This window comes from Amphiprion ocellaris, chromosome 23 (genome assembly GCF_022539595.1).
Source record: "Amphiprion ocellaris isolate individual 3 ecotype Okinawa chromosome 23, ASM2253959v1, whole genome shotgun sequence".
Classification (NCBI taxonomy): domain Eukaryota; kingdom Metazoa; phylum Chordata; class Actinopteri; family Pomacentridae; genus Amphiprion; species Amphiprion ocellaris.
The window spans coordinates 5,031,549-5,048,588 of NC_072788.1; the positions used below are offsets into that span (position 1 = coordinate 5,031,549).

At 42.9% G+C, this 17,040-nt stretch overlaps 1 protein-coding gene across 4 annotated transcripts in view; it reads right to left on the bottom strand.

Annotated features, from left to right (window-relative positions):
* Window positions 1-17,040, bottom strand: part of kirrel1a (kirre like nephrin family adhesion molecule 1a) — a 37,037-nt gene that overhangs the window by 12,454 nt on the left and 7,543 nt on the right. For all 4 annotated transcript variants that reach the window (XM_035943922.2, XM_055007833.1, XM_023261145.3 and 1 more), the window contains exons 2-7: window positions 7,968-8,117; window positions 3,512-3,661; window positions 3,263-3,420; window positions 1,981-2,131; window positions 992-1,097; window positions 71-219 (exon numbers count right to left, since the gene is read on the bottom strand). In XM_035943922.2, the coding sequence (XP_035799815.1) occupies window positions 71-219; window positions 992-1,097; window positions 1,981-2,131; window positions 3,263-3,420; window positions 3,512-3,661; window positions 7,968-8,117 (864 nt within the window). The remainder of the gene's footprint in view (window positions 1-70; window positions 220-991; window positions 1,098-1,980; window positions 2,132-3,262; window positions 3,421-3,511; window positions 3,662-7,967; window positions 8,118-17,040) is intronic.

Genomic DNA, 17,040 nt, shown 5'->3' on the forward strand with positions numbered 1-17,040 from the left:
CTCCAGACTGGAGCGAGTGAAGTGGGCCACAAGCGATTGAACGAGGTGAGATGAGTGCTGCGTGACTCACAGTGAACGTCCACCAAGATGCTGACGTTGGTCTTTCCCACAGCGTTGAAAACCAGACAGGAGACGGGCTCGGTGAAGAAGGAGTGGTCAGCCTTAGTGGTGAACACGCTCTCCCTGGCACCCTGCAGCACCACGCCGCCTTTAGCCCACCTATGAAACAAACAACAACCAAAAGGAACAACAGATGACCACAAAGAGACACAAAACTGCTGCAAAAAGACACAAAAGGACCATAAATGGACAAAAAAGAACCACAAATAGACAAAAAATGACTACAAAGTGACACAAAACTACCACTAAAGGAACTCAGACGCCACAAAACCACAAAAAGACAAAATGCAACTACAAAAAGGGAAACAAAACCACTACAAAGAGATACAAAACAACCACAATAAAAAAAAACTACTGCATAGACAGACAACTACCACAACAAGGCACAAAAGAAGCACAGACACCATAAAACCACAACAAAGATACAAAGCAACCACAAAGAGACATAAAACTAACACCAGTGGACCAAAAATGACAACAAAGAGACAGAAAATAACCACAAAGAGACACTAACAACCACAAACAGATCCAATGTTACTACAAAGAGACAAAAAACAACCACAAAGAGGCACAAAAGGACCACAAAGAAAACAACACAACTACGGAAAGGCACAATCCAACAACAAAGAGATAAAAAATGATCATAAAATGACCAAAAAACTACCACAAAGAGACAACAAATGACCACAAAGAGACACAAAACCTCCACAAAGAGAAAACAAATGACTTTATTCTATTTACAATGAATAAAGGGGATTTAACAACAAGCAAAGCATTGACAAACAGTTAAAATCATTCAAAACTCCAAAGAAACACTACATTTCTGCCTTGCTACTTGAAGAGGCCTGCTGAAAATGAGAGTAGACCAGACCTGTAGCCCATAATAGGAGGGTTGGCGTGGGCCTGGCAGGTGAAGGTGACTCTGTCCCCTTCTAGGACGGAGCGAGGCTCAATGGACAAGGTCACAGTCGGTGGATCTGGGAGAGAGAGAGAGAGTCTCATATCATCAACCTCACTACGTCTGGTGCATGCTGCAGTCTGGAGGACGATGTCATGCAAAATGGCCGCTACGCATTACTTAATAACAGCTATAAAAGCCTTCATCTGGTGGCAGATGCTATCCATTTAAAATGACGGTGCTTGCTACATTCAATTAGTCATAAATGTAATAATAATTTATGCAGTGGCAGGAAGGGTAATAGTATCGCATAGTCTGGTAAAAATTGCGTATTTATTTTTAGCTGCGTGATAAATCAGTCGGGTATCTGCACAGTTGAGAATACTTAAAATCAGTTTTTCCTTTAACCCTTGTGTCGTCCTGCGGGTCAAAAGCGACCCGTTTTAAAGTTTGAAAATGTGGGAAAAAAAAATATTTTCATAGCGAAACTTCTAATGTCCACATTTTCAACATTTGTGGGAAATCTCTGAACATTTTTTGGTGGAAAAAAGAAATGTTAAAAATGTTTCTGAAGAACATTCACAAAAAAAATCAACCAAAATCCAGCATTTTTTTGTGAATGTTCTTAAATAAAATATTAGAAGTTTTACTGATATGTATGTAATCACTTAGATATTTTTAGGATTTTTTGGGAGATTTTTCCTTATTTTTTGAAAATATTTACAAGAATTTTCTTGCCAAATTTGGGGGATTTTTTAAAATAAAACTTTTAAGGGAAACTTTTAAGGAAATATTGGAATTTTCTTTCTGAAGGTTTTGCAAATTTTCAGATATCTGTGGAATTTTTTTGCAGAATTTTTGGATTTTTTTCAGACAAGGAAACTATATTTTTTGGTGCCTGTAACTGAGGACAACAGGAGGGTTAAGTTTGCAGGGTAAGTATTTTGGATCAGGAGGCTTACGGTGCACGTTGAGGGTGACGGTTGTGCTTTTGCCGGTGGGAATGGCCAGGTTGGTGGCCACACAGCTGTAGTTCCTCCCAGTGTCGGTGTCAACGGGCTGGATGGGAAGGTAGCTACGTGTGGTCACCCTCTTCCTGTCTGGAAGCACCTCCTGAAAAGGACAGAGAGAGATTGAGAGCAAGATTTTTAATTCACAAGGAGATCTCAAGAGTAAATTATGGCTGAACCACCTTCTAATTAGATAAAAAATAATAAAATTCAAAAATAGTTTTGATTGTGTTCTTTTTATTAAGTTGAGATAATCATGACAGATATTTATTTTTTGGCAATACATCAAATTTTAGATGGAAAATAACAAATAGTATCTGTGTCAACTAAGTTCCCCATTACAAAAACACCTCTCAAGGAAGTGTGTTAATTCCAGATCACATGACCTGCTCCATATGATGTCATTTCCTCCTGAAGAAAAGACTGGCAAGACTCCAAGGCTTTCTGAGTTATTTAATATAAAGTAGTGTGTGAGTCAAGTGTGGATTTATGGCATGTCAACAGGTTTATTACAATATCTTCATAAGTAACTTTCCATTTCAATTTTACTCAATTGTATATACAATATTTTAGAAGAATCTTTCTGTAAAAATGCCATGTGGTGTTTGGTTATAGGTGGCCATGTTGATTTTAGGCCTGAAAACAGCAAAAATGTCAACTATGATACAAAAAGTCCCACAATTATATATTGGCCCATATAATATTCTTTGAAATACAATAAACATCTGAAAAATTGCTGTAACTGCATGTCAATTACACGCATGATACATAATCTTATAGTCTTATCTTGTACAATAGAACATACTGAAGTAGAATACTGCACCAAAAGAGCAGAATTTAGGGTTATTTGCTGCATTTATATCTGAAATACTTAAAATTAGGACCCACTGCAAACAAGAACTCAATAAATACTTCCTTCCAAAACTACATAGGCAGAAATGAGTTCCCACAGGAGAACAATGCGTTGGTATTTTTAAAAAAGAGCTAATTAAAACAGAAGTGGAAAACAATGATATAAAGTCATTAGGAACAATCTGACTGACATAGAAAAATTGCAATGGCACAGTAAATGTGTGAGATGTGTGAAAAAGGACACTTCTGTAGTCCGTGGGGACCCCAGCCCGTGGGGTGAAGGTTAAAAAGACACATGAAACTGAACTGTAAATACCGCTCGTTTAATGTGTGTGTTTGGTATGTCTCGGTGCATGAGGGAGTTGACTTTTTTTGCACGTACGGTGGTGCTGGCAGCCCCATCCACAGGCAGACCGTCTTTAAGCCACTCGATCATAGAAGGCGGTTTGGCCCCTCGAGACACGCAGCTCAGGTTGTAGGACTCCCCCGCATTCAGCAGCACCTCGGGGCCCCCATCGATCACCGGGTCGTCTGGGGGGACTGGAGCAGAGACAAGGCCTCGGTTAGAAAAAACCCACACACACAGTCTCACATGCTTCCTATAGATATGCGCACGGACACGAAAACGTACTGAGGACGGTGAGTTTGGCCCTCCTGGACCTCAGGGCGGCATCAGGGGCCTGGCACTCGTACAGGGAGTCGTCAGACAGATCAGCTGACAGGATCTCCAGGTTGTACTGGCCCAGCTCCTGGACCCGCAGCACACGATACCTGGGCCAGGCTGGAAACAAGCAAACACAAAAGATAAGCAAGCGGGACAACTTTTAAGGAGACCGAACAAAAGCAAGGAACCTACTGTAATGCATTAGTTTTTATTTAACTTTCTTCTTTGGACGAAAGAAATGCATTTTTAAGGCCCTAAAAATACTTGAAAACACAAAAAATTGCACACACATCAAGACCGGAAAAAAAAAAAAAAGATATTTTAAGGGAAACATACACATATATGGCAAAATGGCTCAATAGTGCCCCCTGCGATATCATGAAAATTCTGCCCCCAAACCACGTTTCAGCTACAGCTACAAAATTTGGTACACATCTGTAAGACATCAGGATGTACAAAAAAAACCTCTCGCACAAACACTCAAAACCCAACAGGAAGTCATCCATTTTGAATTACGGGTCATATTTTGGACGAGTTTGGGTCATTGTTGCACATTTTCAGAAACTATAAACTCAAATAGGGTAACCAGAATAGAATAGAATAGCTTTATTGTCATCATACATGGGGACATGACGAAAATATAAATAGCTTCTGCTGGACGGTGCATTGACAACAAGCAGTAAGAAATAAAATATCAACATTCAATAATAAAGTCAAATGTACGTATAAAACGAGACAATATCAAAAATGACAACATATGCAAAGGAGGCAAGATATCTACAATATGGGAGGTAAATGAAATGAAATAAAAACCAATAAAATAGAATAAATATGGTCAGGAAACTGCATGTGAACAACATTAGAACCATTAAAAGTGACACTGCATTCAGGTTTTCAGGTGTTTTGAGTTCAGGAGTCTGACGGACCATGGGAAAAACCCCGAGAGTTCAAATTTGGCAAGGATGTACATCAGGCATGGGTGATCAAAAGTTATCAAAATGCTCCACAAAAGTCTGAGGGCGTAGAAATGGCGGCCCCCAGAATTTCGACGTTTCACCATGAAACAGGAAGTACTGTGTAACTGGCCTGCACATGCTCCAATCTGCCTCAAACTTTACATGTGTGATCAGACTCCAGCCCTGATGACATCTATATGGCGATATACATTCACAGTCATAGCGCCACCTGATGGACATGCTTGGATTCGCTGACCAGCAAAGATGCGAGGACCCGATCAACGCTGCTTGCAGCTATAATCTAAGGTTGCAATGCATCTAAAATCTGACACAAATGTCAAAAAGAGCGACAAAAAAACCTGAATTTCTTCATGAATCAAAGTTTTAGCCTCACATTTCTTCCCTTTTCTCCACTGTTCCTGTTGTCCTTTGTGCTGACGCTGGCTAGAGTTGAAATTTATGCGTCTTTATCTTTAATATTTCAATCGTCAAACACCAGCTCTCCACAGGTACCATTTCTCAGGCTCCCCACATCCCCATGTGGTCCGTGGCACCATGCAGCTTGTTGCAGCTCGTGTTGATTGGAAAACATGAGATCTGTGTCACACATCAGGTGAAAAATCTGACTTTTTTCTTTAATCTCTGCATCAGCATAAAGGACACCAGAGAGCTGCACGGCCACATGATGGGAGTGATATGCACAAAAAACAAACGCTTCATCAAACATACACACAGTGCCACGATGCACACACAACAGCGCACACACGCAACACAGCCTTTTCCAATCCTACCCTTCCCCCATCCACCACTCAGCCCAGCTGTGTCACTGCTGTACATTCTCACCATTAGGTGGCATCCACGCTCTCTTTTACCGGCAAAGTGTGGGGGGGATAAGATGAATGCATTATGACAGCAACGTTTTAGAGGACTCAAGTCGACTCTGGTCCGTGGTGCAGAATTCACGTTTGCTGCCCGGACACAGATCTCATGTGAAACCCTCCGCCGCTGTTTACATGTGCGGCCCGCCGAACTGAGCTCGGCTGCGTGCCTAACCTTGCACGTCCTTGCTTCTGCATGGCATTTGTGCATGTGTGTGCCTTGCATATACGTGCATTTGCATGTGAAATGTTGAGGGGCGAGAAAGCGTATGAAAAGCCCAGAGAAGCGGGGTGAGTGGTGGTGGTGGGGGGCAGAGGGACACAAACAACACACACATTGAGTGTATGTGTGCACCAAGTGGCTTGTGTCTATTCACATGTTGTTGTTTTTTTATATATATAAAGCTGTGGCTTGGAGCACTGGACCATTGCAGTAATAATATGATTGAATGAAAGTAAGAATAAAAAGAGAGGGAGAGCGAGAGGAAAAAAATGGAGAAGGGACAGACAAGGACAGAGAAAAGAAACGGCTGACAGAAAGAGGAGTGTATGAACTAAGCGAGACAAGTTAAAAGAGGAATATGAGAGAGGGCTCGGTACAACAGAGGCAGCAGAAAGAACGAGAACAAGAGGGAGAGAAAAGGAGCGAGGGATCTTAGAGGAGGAGGTCACAAAGGAATAGCATGATAGACAGCGAGAGAAGAGGAGAGGAGAGTGAACATCACAATGAAAAAAGGATGAACTTCATAAAGACAAAGGGAAATAAATGGGGAAACAAAAGTAACAGGGAGTTAAGAAAGTCTACAGACAAACAAAAGCAAGACAACAGAATGTCACAAATGATGCAGTTTCCCCCCTGCGGACCAATCAGTTAAAAATATGCCCAATTGTTTTGACCAGTAATTGCGCAGCCGAAAGTATTATCCCCTTTGGGCTTATCAGTGCAACTCTGAAAAATGCTGTAATGCAGCGATGAGATGCATCATCATCCCCCTCTCCAAGTTTTGTCAAAGTCAGACATAATCAAGGCTGGAAAATCACCAGGGAGAAAAAATGCAAAGAGAAAAACAAGAAGCGCTTGCATCTTGGAATGAAGGCTATTTATTAGCTGATGAATTGCGCCTTTCAGTAAAAATCAGATATTAACCCGTCAGTGTCACCCCACTGCTCAGATGACAGAGGTGATGATGTGATGTTATTCAAGCAAACTGAAGGGTGTCAGTCTGCAAAAAATGCGCCCGAGGGAGCTTAGAAACTCCCATCAAACATTCGACGACGTGCGCGGAAGGTGGCCGAATTATCATCAAACTAAACGTGTGCATTTTCGTCATGTTAGGATGTGATGGGAGATCTGCTGCTGCTGCTGCTGTGGTGGTGGTTTAGGTGTCTTTCTGTAGCATGACAGGAGCCCTTCTTTTATCTCATGGGCAAACCTGCTGTGCTCGCTCAATCTAGCTGTAAGTAAAACATCGGCCTGCAAAAACACTCTGTCAGCATGCATTAGATAGCACAGTCACAAACACGCAATGTCGTACTAACTGTGAGGGAGTTTTGGGGGGAAATATGTGCTGTTCGAAGCATGTTTTTGTCACATCATGTAGAGACTGCTAAGTAATTAATCAATCAGCAACTGTTTTCATGTTTGCACAATAGCACCATGAATATCTGCAGGTTGTGGAGTCTCGCTCAACCAAAACAAGACATTTTAATCCATTGTAATGTAAGAACATAATGTGTTAATTAGCTGATTTTAAAGATAATTACTAGCTGCAGTCCTGAATGTTAAATTCCAGTTCAATTGCAACACCTACCAAGACTGTGGTGCTGGATCATGAGGAGATTCCAGCAACCAAGTCAATGTTTGTTGGCTTGACTTTGAGGCAAGCATTATTTATTTATCACAATTAATTATACAAAAGTGGATATCACTATTTTATATGCAAGAAATAGGCATCCAGAAGCATCATTTATGCCTCACTTTTGGCGGTTTCATCATCTCCAGTCTCCTGCTGACTAGTTTTCATGGACTCTTGGTGGCAGATGTTGCTATTTGGGTACATAATGTTGGTGAGAAGCAAGCAAAATCAGCTGATTATACCAGATAGTTTCTTAATTATTACTGAGCTTAAACACATTGCTGATTTTAGCATTTAGCTGCCCTAGTACAGAGCTTAAATCTGGGTGCATCAAGCTAATTCATAACCTTTCAGCTGCAGAAGTACCACCTCAGGGCAGGATTCACTGGTCTAGGCAGTAGCTTTAATAACACTATCTTGGATGCTGCAATAGTAGTGCTTGGTTTGTGCATTTCAAGCTTTTGCTGGGTTAAACTTCCCAGAAGCGTGGCCTCGACTGAGTTTGTGTTTGTGCCTTCGCACCCTGAAGTGTGTTAAAAGTTACATGAGTAAATCGTGGCCACAGACTTCTACAGTTTTAAAGATGCAGCACAAAATGTTGCCTGTCAGCAGCTTCAATCCAAAGCTATCAGAATCAGCTTTAAAAAGAAAAGAAAAAGAAAAAAAGAAACACAGTCTTAGTCACACGCTCAACACAGCGAAGGAAGCCCGAGGAGGCCGTATGATGTCTCACCCCGGAGGTCCTCTCCGATGCCCAGAGCCAGGCCATCTTTGGTCCACTGAACAATGCCAGAGTAGTTGAAGACAACACAGGACAGGATCACCCTCTGGCCCCGCACCACCGACTGGTCTGCCGGCTCCTGAGAGAATCTTGCTGTCCACACTGGCGGTTGAAAAGGGGGATTGGGGAAAGAAAAGGATAAGTTAGGGACTTTCTCATTTCCACTGTGCACACACTGACTGCAGGCAAGACATTGTATAATCACTCCAAAAACACATACAGCACATTATTGTATCTGTCTATATCTTTTGTGGGCTAATTGATTAAAAAGTGCTTTCCCCCGGCAGCAGTGGAATGCCATAATTGCCACCTTTGATCACATGGTGGCTCGCGGCCATTAACGGAGCGCCGCAGAGGAACGAGGGAACGGCGTGGAAAGACGGAGGTGTCGGGGAAATCAGAAGAGAGTCAGCGGAGAAGAAAGAATGAAGTGGAAGAGGCGGTTAACGCTGACTCAGGAGAGGAGGAGAGCTGGGAGATCAAACAGACAACTTCAGCCATAGGGTGTCTCACACCCCATTTTCTTCTGACTTTTTATTTCTTCAAAACTCCGCGGCCCTCCCTCCCTCCCCTCGCCGTCTTTCTGTTTCTCCCTTCTTCATTCCTCCCTATGAGTCATCTCCCAGGCTTCCACTCCCCAACCAAAACTACAGTGGCTGTCATTGTCTACTCTCCCTCCAGTCTGTAGTCCACTACCACAGCAGAGAGACAGTGGCCCATCGACCATCTAATATGTGGCAAAAACAAAAAAATAAAATGCAACAAAACCCCTCCGCTGCTGTTCCACTGATGGCAAGTCGTAATTGGCCGCCCCTCGGAGACATGACACCCGAAAAACAGATGAGAAGCAATCGCTGTGGAAGGATTTACTTTAAAATTTCATTCTTTCCATTCCGTCTCTCGCTTTCATTCCCACTTGTTATTTCCAAGAATCTCATACAGTAGATCATTAACCCGCTGCTGCACTGTACACCCCCCTCTCTCTTCCTCCCCCTCGCCACTGCCTCTCTCTTTCTGCTCTCTCTCCATAATGTTGTACGTCCTTTACCCAAATTGCTTTGCTTCACTCTCTGCTTTGCGCTCTATATGTATGCATCCCCACTCCTCCTTCACTTTGTACATCTATAATGCTGTCTATGAATGTCCTTTTGCCTGCACTGATTTTCCCTCTACCTCTCCTTTACTACAGTATGCACGCGCCCACTTTCTTTCTATATCCATATATAATGGCTTATATGTCCTTTTACCCATAATGCTTTCTATTTCTGTGTTCCTCCTCCTTGCTGGTTGGAAGGGGGTTAGAGGCGGACTGTCACAACTCATTTATCACATTAAATATCAGCCCTCCAGCACTTTCTCTCTCCCTTCTCTTTCTCATTCCCCCCATCTATCCCCCTCTTCTCTCACTTTTCTCCCTTTCGCTCCTTTCTTCCTCCACCTCCTACCATTTACATCTCTCCTTCTCACTTGTCCTCTCCACACTTTTTTATCACTTGTTTCACCCCTTCTCTCTTTCCCGTGTTCTCTTTTGCTCTCATTCCCTCACACTTCTCCCCGAGAGCCCTCCAGCGCTTTTCCAAAGGTTTCCCATCTCTCTTTCTCTGTCTCTGTCTCACTTTTTTCTAACAACTGCCATATGCCTTTGCACCCCACCTCTTGCCTCCCCATCGTGACCCTCGGTCCCTATCTCTCACATTTCCTCCCTCCCTTTCGCACACGAGGACGTGCACTCTCCCCCTATCATGTCATATTTGGTGTGATTTGCAGAGGTACAATATGCCTGATAATACAAAAGCACCCAGTCATGCAGAAAGATTCCCGTACCAATCACAACAATGGCTTCTGACAGTGCAGCACATTAATATTCCGAAGATAAAGGAGATGTGCGAGGATACACGCCGAAAAGGGAATCGGATGCAGATGGAGCTTTGCAGCATGCATACCTAGAATAATTCTGTGCTGCACTAAACAACAACAACAACAACAACAAAAAAACTGTATCAGTCCTTAATTTGCTCCCTGAGGAACACCCAAATTAACCGCATTAATGGATTAAGATAAACAAAGAGAGCAACATAGTAGAAATGTCGGGAGGGAAAATCATGTCAAAAAAGCAGAGAACTGCAGACACTGAGAAAAGGAAGCACAAAAATGCACATTTTTACCAGCCAACAACCACATCAGTTATAAGTTATATGATTCTTTTAATGGCCACTTGATGCAGGCTGGACTGAACGTACTGAGGAAAACAAAGAACTTCCAACTTCTCGCTGATGGTATAAAGTCTAGACTAGAATTTAGGATCTGAATAGTAAATCGGACTTCTCTGTACTCATGTTTTTTACCTTGTTAGCATGTCGATCTGGAGTTTTTTTAGATCCTGGAAGATGTATGATCAACACTACGGCTTTGTATTTCCAGCTTAAAACTGCAGTGTAGCTACTAGAGATGCTAATGATTAATCAGGTAATTATCATTTACAATTTAACAAGTGAAAAATATATTAATCGATAAGCCAGAAGAGTGTTAGCAGAGTCGTAGGTGAGCTGGTGTGCTCGACCTGCAGCAAGCTAATAAGGGGTTGGTGGAAAACGAGGTGGAGAGGTAACAATGTAGAGTTATATCTATGCAATTTATGGCAGGAAGGGATTACTTTCATGAAAATTTTGAGGTAAAAAAGGAATTTTTGTCCACAGAGATGGATTTTGAAGTATTTAATCAATGCCTGGAGAGGAACTTTTAGGTTTAAAAGCTCTAAAATTTCTCAAATCATTCTCTTACTTGTCCACATTATCAACATTTTTGGGTAATTTTTGAACATTTTTTGGTGGAAAAAAAGAAATGTTAGAAATGTCTCTGAAGAACATTCACAAAAAAATCAACCAAAATCCAGCGAAATTCGCTGGATTTTGGTTGACTTTTATGTGAATGTTCTTAAAGAAAATATTGAAAGTTTTACTGATATATATGTAATCATTTTAGATACTTTTAGGATTTTTGGAAGATTTTTAATCATTTTTTGAAAATATTTACAAGAATTTTCTTGCCAAATTTGGGGGATTTTTTAAAAATAAAAATTTAAAAACTTTTAAGGAATTATTGGAATTTTCTTCCTGAAGGTTTTGCAAATTTTCAGGAAGTTGGGGAATTTTTTTGCTGAATTTTTGGATTTTTTCAGACAAGGAAACAGTATTTTTTGGTGCCTGTAAATGAAGACAACAAGAGGGTTAAACTCATTCTTCTAGTCACTATCCAGAAGTCATGACCATAGGGTTGGAACATAGACCAACTGGTAAAAAAGAAGCTTCAAACTTCTAAACATCCCCCAAATAGGAGAAAATAATCTACTGGTTTCCAGCAGATACTCATGGCATCAGTCTTGGAGGTGCCGCCTCCCACCCTGGCCACTTCACATTCGCATGCAAACCAATACATTTTTGTGTTTCTTTTCTGCCTGTCCTATTCTCACTGGTTTGAAGTAGGTTGGGCTTGGAAATATTTGATGTGACATACTTTCGCACACCAAGTTGGAGTTGTTTGTCTACATAACTCATGCAAATCCGGCACTCGCTTTCCTTTTCTGCATTTGGTTTCCACTAACTTCTGAAGGAAATATCTGACTTTGGCTGCTTAGTGTTTCACGATGATCCCCATCTAGCTGTAAATTTTGCTCATCTGCAATTTGTTGCCAGGCAGTTTAGCAGAGTTTGCTGCTGAACGTAGCTGCCAGCTAAAAACATAGCATTTACAACTGGCATTGCTTCATTCTAAACCAAAAAAAAAAAGCTATGTTTTGAACTGTAAAACCAAAACAATGCACTAAGATACACTAAAATGCTCCATAAATTTGACAGAAACTCCTCACCCTGGTGATAAATCTCCATGGGATTGTTGTTATCATTTGCTTCTTTTACTTCCACTGCAAAAATAGAGCTATTATTTATTATATTCTGGTCACTTCATTTGGAGTATAATGCTCCATTTGCACCAGATAAATCAAATAAGTTGCCTGCAACTGTTTTTCATGTGCAAATTTTGTCCAGATTTTATAAGAATACTTAAGGTAAAGTATGTAAATGCAAGATAGGCTCCAAGCTGAGAATGTGCAAATAGAGGTAAAGCAGAGGTAATTAAGTTCAGAAATGGATAATTAGCATGGAATTTTGCAAAAAGACGAAACAAAAGGTAATTGTAGATGCTAAAGATTTGTGCTTTAATTTCCTGCATGCAGCCTAATTTGATGAAATGCGCATTTTCTGAAGCTAATTAGCAGATTGTACAGTGTGGATTTACACCATCATAAAAAGCATGAAAAGCCTTTTCTCAGATATGCAGGGTGTAAAGAGAGTTTAGCTAGGTTTAAACTACCCCGCAACCTCGACAGTAGCCTGAGGGCAAGCAAATCCTTTCCTCCACCACCTCAGATATGTTAGATGGAGGTATTCCCTGAACTGCCTCAGTAAACCACAAACATAATCCAAACTGAACACTCCTGAGTGGAGGCTACACAATCTGTAGAGAAAACACCCATGCAAAGGCTGAGGACCGAAAACACTGACTCATTTCAACATGTGCTCATCGCCTTCTGATTTCCATATTACCCAGTTAACACTTGTCAACATGAGTGTATGCGCTGGTGTCTGTGTGTTTAAAGAGGGAAATCTGCACGCACAGAGTAGCGAGAGCGAAGGCAAGGCAGGCGGAGTGTATGCAAAGGGAGCTTGTATTCTTTCATTATGTGGGTTATGCTGCAGTGACAAATTTAGAGTGTGTCCTGATTTCCTTGAGTCACTGATCCCCAAGATACCACCGGGAGACTCCGAGCACCGTGTCCACACAAAGACGACGGTCGCAAAGGGCTGTGACCATGACCACACGCACACACACACACACACACACACACACACACACACACAAACAAAAACAGGCAGCACAGATGACCTAACCTTCACCACATGGGCTAACCATTTCCTGTCAACACACACACAAACACAACCGCTCCAAAACCCCAAACATATAATCGACACGCAGAGGCGGTTTCCTGAACATGGATTACACCACAACTCGGGAGTAAAGCGTCGAGCCAGCGGAGCATCTTCATCTTCATTGGGAACAGGTTTCAGTTTGGTCTAGGATTAAGTGCGGCCCTTGTCAAAGTTTAGAAGGGGATTAGGATTAATCTGGGACCGGGGACAACAGCCTTTGCAGACACTGAGACACCAACCTCTGCTCGTCAAAGCAGACACAAAGCCAAAGGCAAGTGCACAGTGCCTCGCCGGGTGACTCACCAAAAGCATGGCCACACGCCGCCATAGTGTGAACAACCACAGCAATTTAGCCCCAGAGCACCTCTCACACCATGCGATGGTGTTCTAATAGCAAGGTAATGAACCGTCAATTTGTGACTGAAAATTACTGCAAGGGTATAACGCATGCAAAGAGCTATTTTTAGTCGGGGTGCTGCTTATACGTCCTGCATTTCTTAATTTGCCGCACGCCTCGTGGTTAAGCGCTGAATGTCAAAGCTTGTTTTTCACCTTTTGAAGGCCAGGTTGGCCACACCTCGCCGTGTGGGACGGCAGACGAGGTTGTGGAAGCGGTGCCATGCGGCGGGGCGCTCTGGGAGAGGCTCACTGGTGGCATTCAGCCTCATTGAATCAGATGCTATTAAATAAAATGCCATTTGCGTGGATTGTTATGCATCGATCTAATTATCTTTGTGTCTGGCCCCCTCCCCGTACCCCCGCCGTACCCCTCCAACAAAGTCCCCCTGCCTTCCTCTCCCTCGCTCCTCTCCAGCCAATCCCCCGCTTCGGCTGGATCACAGTCTTGCGTCACCATAGCAACAGCTGACGTGGAAAGTAACTGCCCAAAAAAAGTTTTCTGTACAAGCGTGTCTGTGAAGCGTGTATGTGCATCTGTGTGTCTGATGAAACCCTCCCTCGTGCTCGGTACACCCATTTTTCTGAAAAACATTCCAATGACCTCATCCTCCCTCCACCTATTCAATTAATAGTCAGGCGGCCGCACCGGCCTCTCATTATTTCTCTCTTTCGCCCTCGCTCCCCGCTCTCGTCGCTGTTAGTCAATCCGCTCCAAATTGATTTTGTTATCTGTCTAATTCCATATCGCTGCCGCGTGTGGCCGATGTGTCGGTGTTATGGAGGGGCTGCCTGAAAATGAGATGCAGGAGCGGGAGAACAAAGAGGCGGCGAGGTCCATAGACACGGAGCTGTGAAGTGTGATGGAGGATGACATCATTGTTTCGGGACAAAGTTGCAACTATAGGAGTCATGCGGCACCGACTCCCCTCCTCCTCATTTGACATACATGTAGCTGTCAGTCACATCCATCTCTCCCGGAATCTGTCCCTGCGTGTACGAGATCCTTTCAACTTTTCATATTTAATGCAGGAAACTTGTAAACACAGATGATGCAGTTCCTGAAAAGCTGCACTCACACTATGCTTGCATGTAGCCAACGTACATGTTATGCATGTTTGCATCATATACTGCATGGATAATGTATGTAAAGCTGGTTTTAGCCTCATTAGGTCAATAAAATCACATAACAACCCCATCACTGAGCTAATAGTAACATCTTCAAATTCTTTTTCTCAACTATAGTCCACTATAGTGCCAAAATAATCATCATTATCAACACCACCGTGAATTACCGACTGATCAACCAAAGCTTTTAGCTCTGAATTGTGCCTGTGCACCAGCGAATGCAGCTTCTTCCGTCTATTCACCCGGCTGTGGGAATTCTACCACCTGTGCCTGTCTTCTCTCAACAACATGGCCGCCTGGCAGGATGGCCATCATAACCCATCACCATGGTGACGGCGCTATAGGAGCAAAAGCAAGAGACATAGCCGGAGAGAGGCGGGCGGTGAAAGGAGGCGACCCACTGAGCCTGCAGACACCGTGTCAGTCAAACACAAAGGTGTCTCCTGGAGGTGGGGACGGAGCAGAGGGAAGATTAGGGCAGAGGGGAGAGCGAGCCAGAAAGAGAAAGGCTCCGAGAACCTTCCTTTGTTTGCCGCATTGTCTGCCTGCTCACTCCCTTCCTCTGTCATCTTACCTTGCCGTCCTCCCCCTAACTTGCAGCTAGCGACCTCTCTCTTTCTTCCTCTCTTTTGTGGCCTTGCCCCCCGTCTCATTCCCCATTCACTTCCTTTTGTCTCCTACTTAGCAATGATCACTCCTTCGCCCCTCAAACCTTCCACCTTATTCCCTCGACGGGCTACCTCTCCATCTCCTGCATCTCTGTTCCTTCAATCAGTGCTCAATCTTTATTCCGTCTCTCTATTACTATCAAAACGGTTGCTGTGGAAACAGGTTTATTTGGGAAAATTAATCCGGCGCTTTGTGTGCCCATTTCGATACCAGAAGAGCACATGTGCTCCTGTGAAGGTGTGCACGCCAATTTTCTTTTGAGTGTGTGTTGGTGTGTGTGCGACCCTTCCATTCTCTGGGGCTCGCTTCACATCTGAAGAGCTTTATTTGTACCAAACCTCTGTTACAGACGTCGTTGCCATGGCTACAGCCTGTGAGGACCACTGACACAATGATAGACACAGTGGCCATGGCAACCCCCCGTGATCAGTGGTGGGTAATATGATAATTCATGGACAAGGCATCTGACACATTACGGGCACATGAAAATGCTCAATCGCTGGAAAGCCGGCCGGTCGCTGGTAATCCACGGGCCTTTGTGCGGCCAACATGCCGAGCGGCTGACAAAGAATACGCCGCTGTAACCAAGGGTGACCAGAACTAACAATAGCTGTCCTCTGGATAAGCCTGAACAAGAGGATACATACATATCAAGCTGCTACTCTGCAGCAGTGCACTGTGCAGCTCGCGGCTCACGGGTCGCCACTGAATTCAACTGGCACAATCGATATCATAATGAATCCATAATTCCCAGCAGTGGTTCCCCATTGATTATGGCCTCACAGCCCCATTCCTAAAGCCACTCCGCCTCCAAAAGCCCACGTGATCTAGTAAGCAAGCATCCGCGCCATCAGCTGTGACAGCTTTCAGATAGTCCCTCGATCCAGCTCACGTTCCGGCGCAGAGATGGAATCCAGCAGGACTATTTTACAAGCAGCGTCCCATCAATAAATCACCTCCTCCAAGGTCTGCTTTAATTCAATCCAGTGCAATCTAATTTTATTGGTATGTACTGTAGCTTCTTGCAATGTCATCTGTCACAAAAACCATCCCATAAAAGCTCGGGGCCTTGACCTCTGAGAGTGCAGTAATATTCATACAGAGCGCCTTGCCAATATCACCACCGGTGCATCGTGTCGCTGCGAAGACGAGGAGGCTGCTTTGTTGATAGCAAACAGCCTAAAAGACCAGAAAACAAGATAAGAGAGATGAGGAGGAATCTAGGTTGAGGCCTGTAGACAATAGGAAAGTCTGTTCGGAAAGTTTTTACACTCGCTTAAGGTGGTTTTTGTAGTTTTTCGAGAACAAATTATCAGTGTTGAAAGTACCTCACTTGACTGATCAGCTGTTTCAGCTTTTTTCATTGTGTTTTCCTCCAGGTTGCATGAAAAATGGCTGAAACCGGCTGACAGGAAAAGAAAAATTCTAATTTTCCTGAAAAAATTCATTAACACGGCTCTCCATTTTTGTCTAAAAGATGACCTAAATTTGGTTTGTTTCCTCATCTTGGAGGATTTTTGGCAGTTGGGAAGTGATGGATTTTGTTTGTTACAACATAGCACACTGTAAAAAAAAAAATTTAAATTCCACAATGAAACAGGAAAAATCTGGAAGCAAGGGTTCCTGTAAAAATAGATTAAAACAATGGAACACTGTAGCATTCAGATATTTTTTAGTTGATTTAAATACAGTAAAATAGTGTCAGTTCACTTAGGTATTTGCAAAAACGCAGATTTTTGATGTCTGCTTGCTTTTTTAATGTCATGTTTTTCACTATATAATTTACTAAAACAGGGACAATATGTATAACAGTCAAATAATTATTTACCATTTTTCCATCTTTAATA